At 34.7% G+C, this 21,002-nt stretch overlaps 1 protein-coding gene across 5 annotated transcripts in view; it reads left to right on the top strand.

Annotated features, from left to right (window-relative positions):
* NF1 (neurofibromin 1) overlaps positions 1-21,002 on the top strand; it is a 357,521-nt gene that overhangs the window by 304,168 nt on the left and 32,351 nt on the right. For all 5 annotated transcript variants that reach the window (XM_037809844.1, XM_037809847.1, XM_037809845.1 and 2 more), the window contains 12 exons: positions 5,237-5,430; positions 6,276-6,416; positions 6,582-6,861; positions 7,320-7,534; positions 7,733-7,794; positions 7,938-8,052; positions 8,567-8,668; positions 12,561-12,701; positions 14,320-14,446; positions 16,602-16,733; positions 17,683-17,818; positions 18,910-19,067. In XM_037809844.1, the coding sequence (XP_037665772.1) occupies positions 5,237-5,430; positions 6,276-6,416; positions 6,582-6,861; positions 7,320-7,534; positions 7,733-7,794; positions 7,938-8,052; positions 8,567-8,668; positions 12,561-12,701; positions 14,320-14,446; positions 16,602-16,733; positions 17,683-17,818; positions 18,910-19,067 (1,803 nt within the window). The remainder of the gene's footprint in view (positions 1-5,236; positions 5,431-6,275; positions 6,417-6,581; positions 6,862-7,319; positions 7,535-7,732; positions 7,795-7,937; positions 8,053-8,566; positions 8,669-12,560; positions 12,702-14,319; positions 14,447-16,601; positions 16,734-17,682; positions 17,819-18,909; positions 19,068-21,002) is intronic.

The following is a 21,002-nucleotide window of genomic DNA, read 5'->3' on the forward strand; positions in this document are numbered from 1 at the left end:
TGTGGTGATGGTAGCACATTCTGAATGCAGTTAAAAGCACTGAAGTATGTATCTGAAAGTGGTTAAAAGGAGGAATGTTAGATTGTATATATGGTAACCTAATAAAATTTTTTTAAAAATCCATGGAACTACACTATCAACCAGTGAACCTTAAGTTAAACCATGGACTTTAAATAATAGTGCAATTATAAAAATGTGCTATTATCAATTGTAACAAATGTTCCACACCAATGCAAGGTGGTGTTGGGGTGGTCTGTGGGAATCCTGTATTTTATACATGATTGTTCTGTAAACCTACAACTTCCCTAATAAAAATAATTAAAAAAAAAAAGCAAAGTGGTAAGGTTTTGGTACCTTGCCTGACTATGGACCACTTACAAAGTGTTTCTCTAAGTATTTCTCTTAACCATATTTCAGTTTGATTAGTTCAGCATTTCTCCTAGCAGAAAATTCCCGATGAGTAGCAAGTAGTTTCCTTGTCTCCTTCATTTTAGAGAAATAGTGTTTTTTCTCTTTTCTTCAGGTTTGAATTGTGATTTCATTGTGCACTCGTGGTTCAGGGAGAATGAAGTAGCATGTAATACCAGGTCCAAGAGTCAGCCTCTGAACTTGGTTTTAATAAATCTCAAAAATTTAACATGTACTCTTGCATTTGTTCATCTTCATACCCTATAGAAGTGTACATGTTGCTCTTCTCACAGCTCATTTCCTGTTATTTTCTTCTCTTCCCTCTGTTTCCCCACAATACATAAAACATTATCTTTTCTGCATTCAAGCACATATTTTTTTATTTTTATGTATTAGCTGATTGAAAGTTTTGACAATTCTTTGAAACCAGGTTATTATATTTTTTCATAAGAAGATGTAGGCTATAAACCTAACAAGAAAAATGTAAGACTGATTTAAAAAAAAGGAAACGTTTGAAGCTTGATTGAGAGATACTAATATAAAAATGTTTTGAGTGAATGGGTAGGGATATTGTGTTCCTGAATGACCAATTCTTCCCTGTTTAATTACAAATTAAACTAATCCCATTAGAATAGCTAGGATTTGAGAATTGAGAATGGAGGTAGAACTTAAAATTATTCTAAATTTCACTTGAAAGTGTAGCAATAGATAAGGAAATATTGAAAGGAAAGAAAAATGAGCGACTTGTTCTAACAGATATCTGAACACATTATAATGGTACAATAATTAAAATATAAGGGTTCCAGAATCAGCAGTCATGTCAGTGGAAGAGAAACATTGATAAACATTTCAAACTGATGAGGGGAAGATTAAATCGTTTAACAAATGAACTTGGAAAATAAATTAAGTTGGACCTTATCTTCACCACATGGTACCAAAATAAGTTCTAGCTATATTTAGTTGAATGTAAAAACTGGAACCATTTTTTAAAAACAAGTGAATATTCAGTTACTTAGTGAGAAAAGACTCATGAAACAAAAAAGTCTTATGAGGAAACAAAGGAAATGGTGAGCAGCTTTGACTACATAAAACTTCAAAGCATCTATACTTCAAAAAGAAAAGTAAAAGAAATGAAGAATAGAAAATATCGTTATACAAATATAAGAAAAGATTAATATTTTTAATCATAAAGAGTTCTTACAGATTAACTTTTTAAATGGATCAACAGTAATATTTAGATCTTGCTTAAAAATATTTATATTTTAAGAAGTTCACTAATAAAATCAAAAGAAATGCAAGTTGTCAAGGGATTGAAAATGACTTCTTGACCAAAAGGAGGGAAAAAAGGGTAACAAAATAAGGTTATAGTGGCTAAGAGATTTCAAATAGAGTTTGAGAAGCTATCCTGGAGCTTACTCTTAAGCAAGTTCCAGCTCAATGTCCCGGATTGCCACAGTGTGCCATGCCCTTACAAACAGTAGTCCCGAAATAACCTAGGTCCCTATCTGAGACTCTAAAATAAAGTTTCACTCACTAAGTTTATTTTTCAAACACTTAAATCCTCCAGTGTTCTATCCCAGACCCAGAGGTAACAGTCTCTTCTAGAACATCAACCAGATGTGTCCCCTTTCCCCATAAGGTCGACACTCCTTTTCAATATGAACAAGTTAGGGTGATTGCTGCCAAGACATCCCTGAAGACCAAGAAAGTGATTAAATGTGAGGAAGGGGTCGCAACAGACAGGATAGGATTTAACAAAGGTTTATAAATACAGAATCTTTATAGTAATACTTTTTTTTTAGATGCTAGGGTGTTAGAATAGCTAGGAGGAAATAATGGAAATGGTGGAACTGTAACCCATAGCATTCTTTGAAATCTGCTCCCTACTTGTGAAATTGTACTTTGAAAGTTACACTGTTCTGTATATATGTTATATTTTACAATAAGGAAATAACCGAAACTGTGGAACTATAATCCATAACATCCCTTGAAATTACCTATATAACTACTTGTTAAATAGTACTTTGAAAGTTATCACCCTTCTGTATATATATTTCACAATAGGGAAATAACTGAAATTGTGGAGCTGTGACCCATAACATTCTTTGAAATTTGTTCTCTACTTGTGAAATCGTACTTTGAAAGTTACACTGTTCTGTATATATGTTATATTTCCAATAAAAAATGTTAAAAAAAAAAAAAGAAATGCAAGTTGAAAGACGAATATGATGATATTCAACTATCAAACTGGCAAAGATTTGTTTAAAAAAAAAAAAAACAAACGAAACTCAGTGCTGATTGCCTGTGGAATAGCAAACGGGAAGTTTTACTAGAAAGCAGTTCAGAAGTAGATATCAAGACCCTTAAGAATGTTCATACCTTTTGGCCTCATAATTCTATTTTTGGAATTTATCCTAAGGAATTAATATTAAGATATTTATGATAACATTATTTTTATTTAGATTTTTAATTAAGGGATATCTTATCTGTAAAGTGCCCAAATCTTAAGTGAACAGTGTAGTGTTCACTTTTTTTTTTTAAGTGTGAATATATCTTGTAACCATCATTCAAATCAAGATATAGAACAGTTCTAACATCTGAAAGGCACCTCTTTCAATCAGTAGCATGCACCACCTCCATTGCTATAGATTTGTTTTGCCTATTTTTGAACTTCACATAGCATTATTTATAATAGCAAAAGGAGGGGGTAGTCTGAAACTGAAATAATAATGGACTGATTAAGTCATAGGATATCCATATAATTAGCATAGTATGAAGCCATTAAAAATGGGGGACTCTATGTGAAGTGTATTTTTGTATCTTTTTTGTAAGTCTGAAATAGTTTCAAAACAAAAAGTTAAAGTTTTAACTTTAAAGATTCTTAATGAGGCATGCAAAATCTCAGAGTAATGTTTAATGTAAAAATATTCACTACGGAGCCCCAAATAGATGAAACTATCTTAAAAAAGAACAAAGAGGAACCACACTTCCCAATTTTATTACAGAGCTACAGTGGTCAAAACATCATGATCCTTGCACAAAGACAGATATATAGACCAATGGAATAAATTGAGAGTTCAACAATAGACCCTCACACCTATGGCCAATTGGCTTTTGACAAGGGTGCCAGGTCCAGTCAGTCAGGAAAGAATAGTCTCTTCAACAGATGGTACTGGGAAAACTGGATAACCATACACAAAAGCATGAAGGAGGACCTCTGCCTGACATCGTATATAAAAATTAAATCAAAATCTATCAAAGACCTAAATATAAGAACCAAGACTATAAGTCTTCTAGGAAAAACATAGGGAAGCATCTTCAGGACCTATGTTAAGTCAGTGGTTCCTTAGATCCTACAGCAAAAGAAAAAATAGATAAATAAGACCTCATCAAAATCTAACATTTTTGCTCATCAAAGGACTTCATCAAGAAAGTAAAAGACAACCTACAAAATGGAAATGGAAACCACATATCTGATAAGGGTCTAATATCCAGAATTCATAAATAAATCCTACAACTCAATAACAAAAAGACAAACAACCCAATTTTAAAAATGGTTTAAAGACTTGAATAGACATTTCTTCAAACAAATTTCATGGCTAATAAGCACATGAAAAGAAGCTCAACATCAAACCACAGTAAATTACTATTTCATACACACTGGAAGGGCTACTTTTAAAAAAATTCAAGAAAACAAGTGTTGGAAAGAATATGGAATGCACAATAGTTTGATGGTTCCTCAGAAAGTTAAGTATAGAGTTACCATATGACCTGACAATCCCACTTCTAGGCATATATCAAAAGGAATTGGAAGCAGGGATTCAAACAGATACTTCCCCACCGATGTTCATAGTGGCTTATTCACAATCACAAAAGATGGAAGCAACCCAAGTGTTGATCAACCGATGAATGGATAAGCAAAATGTGGTATATACACATACAATGCAATATTACACAGCCATGAAAGGGAATGAGGTTCTGATACATGTGACATTGTGGATGAACATTGAAGATACAATGTTGAATGAAATAAGCAAAGCACAAAAGTACAAATATTATGTAATCTCACTGATATAAAAAATTAGAATAAGCAAATTCATAAAGTCAGACAATGGAATACAGATTACCAGGGGCTGAGGAGAGGTAGGAAATGGGGAGTTAAAGCTTAATTGGTACAGAATTTATATTGGGGGTAATGGAAAAGTTGTAGTAATGGATGACGGTGATGGTAGCACAACGTTGTGAGTATAATTAACATCACTGAATTACGTATCTGAATGAGGTTAAAGGGGGGAATTTTAAGTTGTATATATGCTACTAAAACAAAAATTTTTAAAATATATTCAGTGCAAAACCGCAAATATAGCATAGTTCTAATTTGGGGGAGGGGGTTGGCAGGTTATACGTGTGTTTATGTACACAAAAATGGCTATTATCTCTACATAGATTTGAAAGCCTGAGAAAAGTGGAGCGATACACCTGTATATTAATATCAGTTTCAGTTGGTAAAATACCTTTTTTGTCAAGTTTTCTCAGATTACCACATACTTCTTTTACAAGTGGAGAAATGATTAAAAGGGTATATAAGATAAAAACTTTTTTTAAATTGGCTTACTGGCTTTTAAAATTACTTGCTTCAAGGCTTGTTACCCTTCTTCTCCATCTCTGTCTTGAATAATATGTTTGCCAGGTGTCTTTTCTCCAAGCCTGATTCTAGGTAATGGTGTTTACCTTTCACCTTTTTTTTCTCATTCCTTTATTTTAAAATACTTGATATAATTTTCATTGACCCTCTAATGCTAATAGTGTGGTGTTGTTTTTTTTCCAGGTATTGAATTGAAGCATCTTTGTTTAGAATACATGACTCCATGGCTGTCGAATCTGGTCCGTTTTTGTAAGCACAATGATGATGCCAAACGACAACGAGTTACTGCTATTCTTGATAAGCTGATAACAATGACTATAAATGAGAAACAAATGTACCCATCAATTCAAGCTAAAATATGGGGAAGCCTTGGACAGGTATTGAATTTGTTGAGCTATTTATCTGGTACCCATTTTGTACAAAGCACTATGCTAGGCATTAAGGATATAACTGTGGAAAAGGCAGTCCCCTTCTTCCAAAAACATGTAAACACCCACCTGACTCTTGATTTGGTTCAAAATTGTAAATGTCTAATACATAGCTCAAACCCAGAGAAAAACTAGTTATTTTAGCATTCTCCTCCACTACATGATTATATAGAATTTAACCATAGAACTCTGATGTTGTTTCTAATAAAGAATGCTTTGTAATGTATCCTAGTACCCTACACACTATAGGTGCCAATAAATGTTTCTTATTAATGATGTTTGGACACCTGCTTTCATTTGTAATTCTAGCGTAAGAATGTCAATATTAAAATATAAGTTATAATCTCACATTTAATTTCTTATCTGACAAGAATTAGACATTTCATTTCTTCAAAGTAACCATTTAAGGAAGCAGTGTACTTACTCCTACAATGCTGTGAATCCTCCAAATAATTTTTAAATGACTTTGGAGCCAGTTTTATATTCCTAGAAAACATCTTAGTACTTGAAGTCATTCCCTATATTTTAAATAACTGTATTTTATATTAATCATACTTCACTGTCTTTGAAGAGCACAGAGATGCTTTGCAAGTGAATGAAGAAAGGATGTAGAGAGAGAATTTTAAATTTTGAATACAAATCTCTTAAGCTCTGAAGGAAACAAATGAATATCCTCATCTTTATCTCAGTAGTTTATGATAAATTATATTTGCTGACTAATCTGGTAATAAAACCTAATACTTTGGAAGCCTTGATGGGGCTGCTTCTTGAGTATTATTTTCCTTTTCCACTAGATTACAGATCTGCTTGATGTTGTATTAGACAGTTTCATCAAAACCAGTGCAACAGGTGGCTTGGGATCGATAAAAGCTGAGGTGATGGCAGATACTGCTGTAGCTTTGGCTTCTGGAAATGTGAAATTGGTTTCAAGCAAGGTAATCTCTTTTCCTTTGTCTTTTATATCAGTTTTTATCAACTAACAGGAGGTTTTTTGTCTTGTTTTGTAACTTGTCGTTTTTAAAGTTAAGTTGGAATTTTCAATGATAAAACTTGTTTTATTCCCATATTTGTTTAAAAACAAAAAATCTGCTTCTTTCCAGGTTATTGGAAGGATGTGCAAAATAATTGACAAGACATGCTTATCTCCAACTCCTACTTTAGAACAGCATCTTATGTGGGATGATATTGCTATTTTAGCACGCTACATGCTGATGCTGTCGTTCAACAATTCCCTCGATGTGGCAGCTCATCTTCCCTACCTCTTCCACGTTGTTACTTTCTTAGTAGCCACAGGTCCACTTTCTCTTAGAGCTTCCACACATGGATTGGTCATTAATATCATTCACTCTCTGTGTACTTGTTCACAGCTTCATTTTAGTGGTAAGTTCTAGGAAAATAATTAAGGTTTCACCAGCTCCTTTCTCCATGTATTTTGTATCACCTGATTGGCATTAGTTGTGTTATTATTTATTACAGAGCTTTAGCTCCAAGGTGCTAATTTAAGTCTACATAATGCCATGAAATATAATCAAAATGAAAAAGAATAACTTACTTGGAGGTAGCATAGATTTTCAGTGCATATTTGTCTTATAGATTCTCACAGTTGTCACAACCTAAAAACTCAGCATCAGTAGAGTGTTGCATCACTAGCACTAATTTGTAGCTAAATGGAACTATGGCAATGAGCATTAATATAATGTATCTAAGGGTTTTATTTAGGGAGCATGGTTATGTAATTCTAATCTGATATTCATATTTTCTAAATTCAGAATGAAACACTTTAGAATTAAAAATGAATATCTTCAAAGTCGTTACTTGTTCCTTTTTTTCTTTTGCAGAAGAGACTAAGCAAGTTTTAAGGCTGAGTTTGACAGAGTTCTCATTACCCAAATTTTACTTGCTGTTTGGCATTAGCAAAGTCAAGTCAGCTGCTGTCATTGCCTTCCGTTCCAGTTACCGGGACAGGTCATTCTCTCCTGGCTCCTATGAGAGGGAGACTTTTGCTTTGACATCCTTGGAAACAGTCACAGAAGCTTTGTTGGAAATCATGGAGGTATATATGGCAAAATGATAGAAACTAAGTAAAATCATTTTTTTATTCCACTTGTACAAAGAAATACTGCTTCATTTTTTGCTCTTAATGCTTAAAAAATACTTTCATGAAATGTGTTTATTGGTAACATGTATGTCGTTTATAGTTGTTTCTAAAAGCATTTATGTGCATAAATATATTCAGAATATTTTGTTTTAGGCATGTATGAGAGATATTCCAACTTGCAAGTGGCTGGACCAGTGGACAGAACTAGCACAAAGGTATGTCCCAAATTAAATTTAAATTGTAAAAGTACCTATATTATTGAAAAAGACATATTACTGCATAATCAGTATTTTGATTTATTATTTAGTATGTATAAACACAAAAGTTTTCATAAGCTGTTTGGATCTTTTCATTGCAGATTTGCATTCCAGTATAATCCATCCCTACAACCAAGAGCTCTTGTGGTCTTTGGCTGTATTAGCAAACGAGTATCTCATGGGCAGATAAAACAGATTATCCGTATTCTTAGCAAGGTACCTCCCCCCTTCCCTCTACTTGATATTTGTAATTCCCAAGTTGTGAAGCACATCTTCCATTTTTCCAAAGGACATTTAAATTTGAATTCAATAAAATGCCTGGTATGTTGCTTATTTGAACCTTTGAATAATAGGTTTTGATTATTTTCCTTATTGAATTCTTTGAAGAAGAATTTCTAAAAAGAAAATAAGTATTGTTTATTTTGCTAAGCAGGTAACATTAATATTTTATCAGTTTTCAAGGATTTAAGTATATTGTGAGACTAGGGTTATATAAAATTATGACTTGTAATTATTATAATAATAGCTGACTTATAGAAATGTTTAAAAATAAGAAACAAAATGTGCATTGAGCTAGCCACTAAGATCACCATAGTGTTGGAAATAATTCTAGTACTTATTAAATAAGTAAATGTTCCTGAACTTATTCTGAGATTCAGTTAACTACAGTTTACGGTTAATGTTTGATTTTAGTGAAAGTAAAATAAAGAATTCTGTTTCCCCCAAACAGGCACTTGAGAGTTGTTTAAAAGGACCCGATACTTACAACAGTCAAGTTCTAATAGAAGCTACAGTAATAGCATTAACCAAATTGCAGCCACTTCTTAATAAGGTAATTACTGTAGAGAAAACAAGTTCATTTATTTTGGATATCAGTTTTAAATGTTATTTTATTTCAAAGAGTTTAAGAAAATAAGATGAATTAAGAAAAAGTTATTGCTATTTGAAGTATTTACATTAAAGGAAGAATAAGTAGGGGGAAAATGTTCTCAAGTGATCATATGTTTTTGTTTCATTGGTGCAAAAGAAAGATAGGAACATATTTTTAATTCTTTTATCCAGTTAATATTAATTGAGCATCTGCTATAATGTCAGCTACTGTTTTAGGTGCTACAGTTATAGTACTGAGTAAAGCTAATAAAATTCCCTGCACTCATGGAGCTTACATTTTGGAATGGGTGTGGGGTTTGGGGGTAGGTATATAATAAACAGAGTAAGTAAAATACATAGCTTGTTAGTGATCATTACTATAGAGAAATATAAAGCAGGGAAAAATATACTGATCCTCAAAAGAGTTTGGGTACTAAATGAAGATGATATTCAAAAAGAATAAAATTATGCAGCCTCTGTTCTAGGATGGTCTGCGCTCATCTCATCTGTGTTACATTAGGTGGATCATTTAACGTATTTGGACATCGTATTTCCACATTGATGAAGTGAATAAACTAGACTAGCTAGACAATGATTTTACAATTGTATAATTCTATGAACTGAGTACAAAAATATGTCAGACTTGAAAGAAATGACAGAGAAACAAATACCTATTATGTTCCTGGTATTGAATGTTCTACAAACATCCTAATCCTAAACTGTACAAAATGGTCTCCTCATCCCCGTTTCATAAGTAAAAATCAGGCTTAGAAAGGCTAAGTAACTTGCCCAAGGTTGCATACCTAATAAAAGACAAACCATGATTCCAATCCAAGGCTGTCTAACTAAAATCCATGTATTTTCCCATATACCACACTACTAAATGAAGGTTGCTGAAAATAAATACTTTTAATTCAGGCTAGCAAAAGGTTACTATACTGGTAAGGGTGCTAAGAAAATTGAAAGGGAGGGTTTAAACTAAAGTTAAAGAAATAGGTTGGATTTGTGTTAAGAAGAGAGAGAGCAGGGGAAGCCTTGATTAACAAAGATTTGGCAGTAGATTGTACAGGAATGCTGGGACAGTGGAGAGATGGTGAATAGACCATGCTAATTGGAATAGAGGAACTTTTCAGGAGAGTAATGGGAGAGAAGATTGTAAAGATTGGATATAATTAATCTAACATACAACATTAACTTTCTTCAGAAAGGAGTTTAGAAACATACCTATAAATTTTTAAGCAGACAAGTAATAATTTCAAAATCAGGACTTAAAGAGATCATTCTGATGATAGTGTAAACAGTGGATTAGAGTAGGAAGAAATTGCAGGCAAAAATAATCCATGTTATAAAGAAGTTTGGCATGAAATAGTGTCATTAACAATCAGAAAGATATGGCAGGCACAAGAGACCACTCTGGAACAATCAACAAAATTTGGTAACTAGATTTGAGAATCAAAGAATAGGGAGAAATCAAAAGAGATGCTTGAGATTCTCAGCCTGGCTAACAGGATTTTTAGTTATAGTTATGGAAACTTGAAGCACTTACCCATATGTATTTTACTTACTCTTTTTATTATATACCCAACCCCAAACACGATAGCAGATGCTCTTTTATTCCCCAAAAGAGAATACATGGGGAGATCTAAGATGGCGGCATAGAGAGGAGTGGAACCTAATTAGTCCCCCTGGAACTACTGATAAGCAGCCAGGAACAGCTAGTAAATAATCCGGAATAACTGCAGGGGGACAAATGTGACTGTCCACTCATCATACACCAACCTGAACTGGGAGGAATGCCCAAGATGGCAGCATAAAATCTGTAAGTAAAAACTGCGGATCCAAACTGGGAGCCCCCTCCCCACACAGCCCGAGCTGCGAAGCCTCGTGGAGCCAGAAAGAAGCTCTCTCCAAGTGAGCGAATATAGCAAGGCTGAGCTCCAACTGGGGTTTTAATTAACAAGTGTGGACTGCTCCATATGAATCCCCAACAAGCAGACGGAGGCTTTGGGTAAAGACTGACCATGGAGACCCAGACTGGCCCTGAAGGGGCTTTCTGTTCCTGTTTCGGCTCAGTGGAGAAAGCCTCAGCCATTTTCAGTTTCCAGCTCTCTGACCCAGACAAGGGTAGAGATAGCACAGGCAGAGAGAGACCACTAAAATGATAATGACCTCTCCCTAGGTGATCTATCTTCCCTAAGAGGAAAGGGGTGGGACCCAGTCCTACTACCTGCCTTCCATTCAGAACCAGACCCCAGAGCCTGGGGGAAAACAGCCACAGGCCACACCTCCTTACACCAGTGTGGAGTGACAGGCTGACAGGCGCCATCTGCTGGGGAGAAAAACACAGTGCCCCGGGGCCTCACAGGGTGTACAAATTTTCTAAGACACACCCTCAGGGAAACTGGATGCTGAATAGTTCTTCCTTCTGGGTCCGGAGCCCATTTTGGTCTGGGAAAATCTGATGGGGTAACCCAGGAAACCATGCCTAGACAACAGAAAACTACAACCTACACTAAGAAAAATGAAGTTATGGCCCAGTGAAAGGAACAAACTTACATTTCAACTGAGATACAGGAACTTAAACAACTAATACTAAGTCAATTCAAAAAGTTTAGGGAGGATATGGCAAAAGAGATGGACCGGATAATGAAAACACCAGGTGTAGATAAGGTAGAAATTGAAAGTTTGAGAAACCAATTGTCAGAATCTATGGAAATGAAAGGCACAACACAAGAGATGGAAGACACATGGAAACACAACAGCAGATCTCAAGAGGCAGAAGAAAACACTCAGGAACTGGAGAACAAGGCACCTGAAAGCCTACACACAAAAGAACAGATAGAAAAAAGAATGGAAAAATACAAGCAACATCTCCAGGAACTTAAGGACAAAACGAAAGTCCGGAATGTACATGTCATTGGTGTCCCCGAAGGAGAAGAGAAGGGAAAAAGGGGCAGAAACAATAATAGAGGAAATAATCAATGAAAATTCCCCATCTCTTATGAAAGACATAAAATTACGGATCCAAGAAGTGCAGTGTACCCCAAACAGAATAAATCTGAATAGGCCCATGCTAAGACACTTAACAATCAGATTATCAAACGTCAAAGACAAAGAGAGAATCCTAAAAGCAGCAAGAGAAAAGCGATACATCGCATACAAAGGAAGCTTGATAAGACTACATGCAGATATCTCAATAGAAACCATGGAGGCAAGAAGGAAGTGGGGTGATACATTTAACATACTGAAAGAGAAAAACCACCAACCAAGAATCCTATATCCAGCAAAACTGTCCTTCACATATGAGGGAGAGCGTAAAATATTCTCAAACAGTGACAGAGTTTGTGAACAAGATACTTACTCTGCAGGAAACACTAAAGGAAGCACTGCAAACAGAAAGGAAAAGACAGGAGTGAGAGGTTTGGAAAACAATTTTGGGAGACAGTAGCACAGCAATGTAAGTACACTGAACAAAGATGACTGTGAGTATGGTTGAAAGAGGAAGGTTGGGACCATATGGGACACCAGAACAAAAGATGAAGGATACAGAGTGGGACTGTGTAACTCAGGGAAACCTAGAGTGCTCAGTGATTGTAATAAAAGGTACAAATATGTTTTTACGTGAGGTAGAACAAATGAATGTCAATATTGCAAGGTGTTAAAAATAGGGTGGGATTGACGGGAAAATACAATCAATGCAAACTAGAGACTATAATTAACAGAAGAAAGAAAAAAGAGAGAGAACACAGGGATAATTTGGGGGGAAGCCATACTTCATTTGATACTACAATGTACTTTGAATGAGACTTTTTCATTATTTATCTTATTAACCTGGAACATGTCTCCTTTGCCAGGACTCCCCTCTGCACAAAGCCCTCTTTTGGGTAGCCGTGGCTGTGCTGCAGCTTGATGAAGTTAACTTATATTCAGCAGGCACTGCACTTCTTGAACAAAACCTGCACACCTTGGACAGTCTCCGGATATTCAATGACAAGGTGAATCAGCTTTCCTGTGAGAATCCTAGATTATTTACATTTAGAACCCCTCCCCCTTGTATTGTTGTTTTTTATCAAAAGAGGTTCATAACTTAAATATGAATTTCTGTAAGTACACCACTTATTGTTAATATAGTTCCTTACCAGCATAAAAAAACTATTTAAACTTCAATGAATAGTTTGTGTGTTAAAATAGCAGAAAATGGTATTGGCCCAATACTAGTGAAAAGAATAGGGACAAATAATGCTGAATAGTAGTAATAGCTACCATGCCAGGCCTTATGCTGGGCACTGTACATTCATTATTTTTTATATATCATAACACTAAGAAAGATGAGCACTTTCCACTCCCCATTTCAAATATGAATAAACAGTCTAAAATAAACTTATTTTTATTGAATAATGGTACTTAATGAAAAGCAGGTATAATTGGAAGCAGATAAAGAGGAAGGAGAGGCTAAAGCTAACTTTGGGACAGTTAATTTTACTAGTTTTTTGTTTTGTCAAATTTTACTTTAATTAGCAGTGAAACCATGGACTATAGTTAATAGTAAAATTATAAAACTGTGCTATCAATCATAACAAATATTCCACACTAATGTAAGGCTGGTATTTTAGAATCCTGTGTTTTATGCATGATTGTTCCATAAACTCACAACTTCTCTAATAAAGAAAAAAAAATACTTGGCAAAGAAAACATAATTAGCACTCCTCTTAACATTTATCAACCTTGATTAAGGTTGGATTTTAGTTCACAGAGTAAAGAGGAGGAGGTAAAACAATATGAAATTATGTTCCTTTTGTCTTTGGGGAAGAATGGGACTTGTCTAGGAGAAAAGAGGAATTTTCTTTAAGACAGATATGTGCATGTAAACAGAGATTTGCCTGAAGTGATATTAACTGAGCTCTGAGTAGAAAGAAACAAAGGAAGTACAGGGACATGGCCTTTAGACTGAAGGTGCTAGATCTAACCTTTACTCATTCAGCCTGTCAGATGGGTGGACCCGGAACAACTGGGGATCTGAGAAATGTGGAAATAAAATTTTGGTGGGAGGAACCTTGTGGTTCCTCTATTTGATTTTTTTCCCTCAGGCCTCTACTTTATAAAATGGAGGGGAAAAAAGAAATTAAGTTACTTGTCCATGTTTGTACATCTAAATCCCCTTCCTCTTCTGGCACTGTCTCAGGACAAGGGTGGTTAGGGAGATATCTGGCTACAGACTATTAGCATTTTCTTTGCCAGAACCGCCCAGTGGCAGGAACTAATACTGACTCCAGTGCCCCCAGAATACTAGGAATCAGATGTAACAAAACTTTGTTCAGAGTTGCCAGGATGTAAATTGACAGTGGTTTATTTTGCATTGTAAATCAAAGCTATCTCATCTATGACCTATCATTTAAGCTATTTATATGCCTGACTGTCTTTTATTAATTAATTTGTAGTGCCTTAAATGTTCTTCTATGGTTTTCTGTAATCATCTGGAAACAGTGTCTCAACTTGAAAGAATTACTTAGCTCATCAGTTTGTTGAACTAACACAAATGAAAGCCAGTAATTGATCCTTTAAAGATAGTTCCTGTGTGAACCCCATCAACCATTTCATGATTATGTTTCATAGAGTCCTGAGGAAGTATTTATGGCAATACGGAATCCTCTGGAATGGCACTGCAAGCAAATGGATCATTTTGTTGGACTCAATTTCAACTCTAACTTTAACTTTGCACTGGTTGGACACCTCCTAAAAGGTAGCAGCATTGTGTTTGAATATTTTTTAGAAATGATATCAAGAAGCCAGAAGTAATTAAAAGGAATCTCTTTTGAAATAATTTGACCCATATCTTACTTTAAATGCAAATTATGTCTCTTATTGAGTTGTTTTGTTCAGTGTGTATTTTAATAAAGCCTGGTTTCCATATCACATGTCAGATTTCCTTTGAGGAAGAAAAGCAGGAGTTGATTTTCAGTAAAATTTCTAAGTACTAAACTAATAGCTACATTATTAGTGACAGTACTGAAGTATCTTGTTAGTTATCAGAAATAAGGCAGACTGAAAATCTCATTGTTATTTGAGTAATGTTTTAGCAAATGTTTTCTTAGATATTTGATCACAGACTTTCTTCAACTTGTTTCTAGTTTTTTGTTGATCAATCCTATTATTATATGCTATAGAGCCTTACCTTTCTGTTATCCCTACCACCATCCCCCTACCCACCAAGCACACACACCTCTCCAAATCACTATATTGTTTACAGCCAGTTGATCTCCAGCTATTGCTCAAGGCCAGCTCCTTCGCTTCCTAGCCTGGCGTTAATCCTCATGCTGACTTCACTGCATGTTAGTTTTGGTATATTAATGTGGGGCAGCCATAGACAGACTGCAGTTGATAAGGACAGCAGTGTAGTGCTGCGTTATGGGCAAGGGCAGAAAGGCCTTGGGATAAGGGGGTATTATGAACCAATTGTCTTAAACAGTACTGGATCTGGGCACAGTGGAAACTCAAGCAAAAGCTTGCGTCTACAGTTTTGTATCAATTTAAATCTTGGTTTTTACCCGGTATATATGTACATACACACACAAAGCCACTATAATGAATGTAAATATTTTATTTTACCCCCTCATAAATCCATAAAATTTCTACCAAGAATGTTATCAGTTTAAATCTCTAAGGTGCTTTTAGTATATACCCAAAAGAATTGAAAGCAGAGACTTGAACAGAAACCTGTACATCAATGTTCTTAGCATCATTATTCACAATAGCCAACAGTGTCCATCAACAGAAGAATGGATAAACAAAATGTGTTTGTAGCTATACAATGGAATATTTTTCAGCTGCAAAATGGAATGAAGTTGTGATGCATGGTACAACGTGGATGAACTTTGAAGACATCATGTTAAATGAAATAAGCCAGACACAAAAAGACAAATATTGTATGATCTTGCTTATATGAAATACCTAGAATAAGCAAATTAATAGAGACAGATAATAGATTACAGGTTACCAGGGCCGGGGGTGAAGGGAGAAGAGGGCATTACTGCTTAATAGTGCAGAGTTTCTGTTGGAGGAGATGAAAAGTTGGGGGTAATGGGTGTTGGTGATGGTAGCACAATATCGTGAATGTAATCAATACCACTGAAATATACACTTGAAAGTGGTTAAAATGGCAAATTTTGCTTTGTATATATGTTACTACAATAAAAAGTTTAAAAATTAAAAAAAATCTCTGAGGTGAATAGGGGTTACTCAAAAGATATTACACTTACTACAGCATACCAAGAATAGGAATTATAACTGACTGATAATGTGCTTGGTTATTCTGTACTTTGAAAAGAATGCTAGTTATTTTCAGTGTTCAGATACCCTATTTTAAAATAAAGCAGCATTATTAATTAAAAGCCAGCCAAAGATCAGACTTACATTCTTATCAGCCCTGTTTTTTGAGCTCTTAGAGAATGTACTTCCTATGTCATTAGTTTTGTGGGGTTTGATTTTTTTTTCCTGCTTTTAATTTTAAAAATTTTAAGATATTTTTAAAAGAAATCTTTAGGTAAACTCCAATACAAAGATTTTCTTTTAAAAAAAGTCTCCCTGTGCTGCTTTGGAAATGGAAAATCTGAAACACCATTTTCTTTCCTAATTTCCTTCTCCCTGAGGCACCTTAGGATTCCAGGGAACATTATTCTACCCTACCCATTGTTGGTACTTAATCATATATGTAAACAGTTTATTATTCACACATATATGTTTTATCTTCTCAAATGGTAATTCTTGGAAGGCTTATACTTCCTTTATATGTCCTTTCAGTGCCTTGCAAAGTTATTAGTCACAGAATAAGAACTCAACAAATTATTGTTAAAAGAATGAATTAACTTCTTGTTTGTTTTTATTTTTTCTTTTTGTAGGTTACAGGCATCCTTCACCTGCCATTGTTGCAAGAACAGTCAGAATTTTGCATACACTGCTAACTCTGGTTAACAAACATAGAAATTGTGACAAATTTGAAGTGAATACCCAGAGCGTGGCTTATTTAGCAGGTAAAAATACAAAACAGATAAAATTAATCTTACCACATATATATCTAAGGAGTCCCCAAAAGCGTACAAATACCTTAGCAGGGTAGAGCACACAGCTCAATCCTGTGGTAGTGTTTAAATTTTTGGAAAGTTTTGCCAAAATATTTTTCTTTATGAAAGAATTTACATTAAAATCTGAAATGTGTTCCCTTTGGTTTAAGAAACTACAGTGACTCCCTGTTATCTGTCAAAATCTGACAGTCTCAGCCTAGAACCCTGGGCCAGTAGCAACTCTCCTGATTCTGTCCTCTTTCTCTAAGCTTTGTAAGCCTCATTTTTTTTTTTTTATTACTGCTCCAAACGGATGGACTGTTTTAAGCCAATCTACTTAACCATCTCCCAGAAGTGACTTTCTGCCTCTTTAATATTCATTTCTTATGCTATTTGTTCTACCTGGAATGTCGGCCCCAACCCCCCCTTTCGTTAAACTTTCCTTTTTTGCTCGTGTTTCTCTACTAAGCAACACTTAGGAAGATTTATGTATAATACATTTCTCTAATATAGTCATTTGATGGAAAGTGCTGATTCCCAGTTTAGCAAACTTCAGTTTGTGGCAACTTTTTTATTTGAACCATATTTCCTCTCCTGATGAAATAGACTTAGTAATACCTGCCCTGCCTACTTGTGTTTGTTGAGATCAGATGCATATTAAAGCACTTGGCAAATATAAAGTAGTTATTAAATCTCTTTGTGTACTTCATATTTCTGAAGATTTTTCCAGAATAGACTGTTAAACTCTTTAATGTAAGCAAGTCTGACTTATGTGTTTTATATCTTAAACCTCATAGTCTCTAGATCTCTCCACATGTGCTGTTAGCTGCTATTATCCTCCTTAGAAGACTTTGTATCCTGTTTTAGATCACACTTGTGATTTGTTAAATTTTTAAATCTGCCGCCTTTTTTATTTTAGCCTTACTCACAGTGTCTGAGGAGGTTCGAAGTCGCTGCAGCCTAAAACATAGGAAGTCTCTGCTTCTTACTGATATTTCAATGGAAAATGTTCCTATGGATACATATCCCATTCATCATGGTGACCCAAGCTATAGGTAAACAGACTTGTTCTCCCATAATTATGTAATTATAGTCAGGTTTGAAGTTTCCATGCTAATGGAGGAAAGCTGTAGAGTAATCTAGAAAGTAATGTAGAGAAGATTCTAGAGATAATCTAGGAAGAATATGTAAATCAAATCTCATTTTACAAACTTGCAGTACTTCATGTGGGTTAATAATAGGAAAGTTGTCATTCTTGCTATAGTCTTAATTGGGCTAATGTTAACATCAGTTTGCCTCTTAAGCAAATATCAGTTGAATAATATGAGATGATCTTAAAAATATTGAGTTGCAGGAAAGGGTCTTAAAAAACTAACATGAAATATAATCTACATATCCATGCCAAGACATTTGTCATATTTACTCATACTGCACTGAAGTTATGAAAAAATTCTCTGTGGGACGGATTTGGATAAGATAATCAAATTATGTCTGCTATCATACATGGTTTTAGGTTGTATGTTTTTCACCATAACATAGAGAATTTATGTGAAAAGCTCCCTAATGATGGCACTTTATGAGTATTTTTTGTATTTGCAATTAAATAAAAGTATTTTTAAGGTTAAGATACATTATTAAACATAGAAAAGTAATCTTCTGTTTATAGAGCTTATATCATTCAATTTATCAACATCCCACTTTTTGATATAAAGCCTTCAACAATTTCTCACTGAGATTTTAACAGTATTTGCAAAAGTGTTTCCAGGTGTGCTTGATTTTTGGATGATCTTATTCTTTTGTCTTTACCGTCATTATGTTTGTTTGAGAAAAAACAAGTTCACCTGTGTTCCCTTTTCACGAGAATACAGTTGCCTGTTTAGACTTGATTTGTCCTAATTAAAAAATTATTGCAGTACAATTCTGTTCAGCATTCAGTGCGTACTCACTATGTATAATATTCCATGGCAAGATTGTTGATACTTGCTAGGGATCCATTAAGACTTTGTACCCTAAAACCCTTTAAGTGCTGTTTTAAAATTAGTTGATTGCTCTCATTGGGAAATGGAACAGCCATTTGGGAGGGTCAGACATTGGTTGTATTTGTCACCATGTTAATTAATTCTTCTCAATTGTTTAAATCTCCCAGGACACTAAAGGAGAATCAGCCATGGTCCTCTCCCAAAGGTTCCGAAGGGTACCTTGCAGCCACCTATCCAACTGTGGGTCAGACCAGTCCCCGAGCAAGGAAATCTATGAGCTTGGACATGGGGCAGCCTTCCCAGGCTAACACCAAGAAATTGCTTGGTTAGTTTATCTAAGTTATATAGATTTTTTATTCTTTTTTTTTTTTGGAAAAGGGTTAGTTTCTTTCATTCCTGGAAAATTATATCAAATTGTTCAAGATTATCAAAATTTTCTGTTTTGATCTAGCAAAGTTTTTTTTTCAAATAAAATTATTATATTTGAATATATAACTTCTGTACAACCAAAAATAAGACAGCAGAATTCATGTGCAGTACATGAAAATCAGAAGACTGACGTTGTTCATAATTGAGCCCTTAGAAATCTGTACAAAGTAACTAATTTTGAGAGAAATGAAAACATTCCAAGAAAAATGAGAACATAGAGGGAAGTGAAATATAAATGACTATTAATGTGATGATGATCAAGCTTGACCATTCTTTGTAATCTTACATCAAAGATTAAAAATACCGAAATATAATATTTCTATGGTTGTAGGAAAGAGGGAACACTCATTCACGAACACTGGAAGTGAACTGATGAGCATTGCCTTACATTTAGAAGAAATTCTGAATTTTCACTCAAAATGCATATTTTCCTTTTCTTTTGCCCCAGCAGTTTCAAGTCACAGAAATTATTCCAACAAAGTTGTGGAACAAAGTCAAAATAATGTACATAAAGCCATGTTCATTACAGAGAAAATTTGTAGCAAATATAAAGATCTATTAAAGAAGAATATGTAATCAATAAATTTACCTCTCTTTTACCAAGAGAAGTAAATCTATGTAACCAAATTAGAACAAGAGGCTCAAGAAGGTGTTAAAAGGGAAAATAAATTATGATCCCCCAAAACCCTGCTTGCATATTGTTTATGAACATACCTCATTAATAGCAGACAATACTGGGGAATAGAATCAGGAGGAGAAAAGATACTTCAGAAGTAAAACTAGCAGTCTTTGATGCAAATTATAAGAGAGTTTGATAGATTAATTAATCTGTGTCAGTTAACATAGAGGAATAGCACTGGGCTCTTGAAAGTCTTTTCTCAATTCTTAGACTAAATGCTATGCCTCTCAGTCAGGCCACAGACAAATGGGAGTGGGGGGAGACAACAGACACCTACAAGAAAGGAAGAGTCTTGGCTGCACCCAGATGCAGGGCCTTTAATGATACAATATTTCCCAAAGTAATCATGTCAGAACAGAATACATCAAAATGGTATGAAACTAATAGTACTGTTTGTCATCTTTACTCTGATAAGACAAAAAGGTAAGATAATATATTTTTAGGTTAGTATAAGAGAATACGATTCTTAAAAGTCAACGTTGCTCGTTTGTCAATGCGAATACACCTACATGTTGTGAGACCTTTTTCCTTTTCAGTAACTGTAAGTAAACTAATGAAAATGCCCAATGTTCCCACCTCACCACACAGGAAATGCAAAGGTGCTCTTCTGCTCCTTTGCTAAAGTTTTAGTTGTTACTGGAATATAATGGATCAGTATTTCAGTGACCCACACTGGCTCAGGGCATTTCAGTTATATCCATGCACGCATATTTGAATATGTTTAGGTATTGAGAAAATATTGTGTTCATAAGGAAAGCAATGAACAAACGGTCACTGAACTGTAAAATAAGTGACCTGCCAATTAACCATGAAAGAAATAGAAACCACAAATGTTTAATCACTGTTACTGGTAGCATAAGTCCATTACCTTTTGTTTGAGTTCCCTTCCTTTAATACTTTTGACATAAATAATCTTCTGGGAGTTTCATGCCTGCTTTGTGTTTCGTAACTGTGTTTTCGTGTTAAGGAAGTTGTAAATGGAAAACTTAACTTCAGAGAAAATGCGGTATTGATTTCATTCAACCCATGTACTAGATAAAAGAGATATAGTCCCTGCCCTGGAAGAGCTCATAGTTTGGTGGCTATTATTACAACTGAATATTAAAGTAATATGGATAGTCTTCTGTAGGCAGGGATGGGAGGCAACTGAGG

This window comes from Choloepus didactylus, chromosome 18 (assembly GCF_015220235.1).
Source record: "Choloepus didactylus isolate mChoDid1 chromosome 18, mChoDid1.pri, whole genome shotgun sequence".
Lineage (NCBI taxonomy): Eukaryota > Metazoa > Chordata > Mammalia > Pilosa > Megalonychidae > Choloepus > Choloepus didactylus.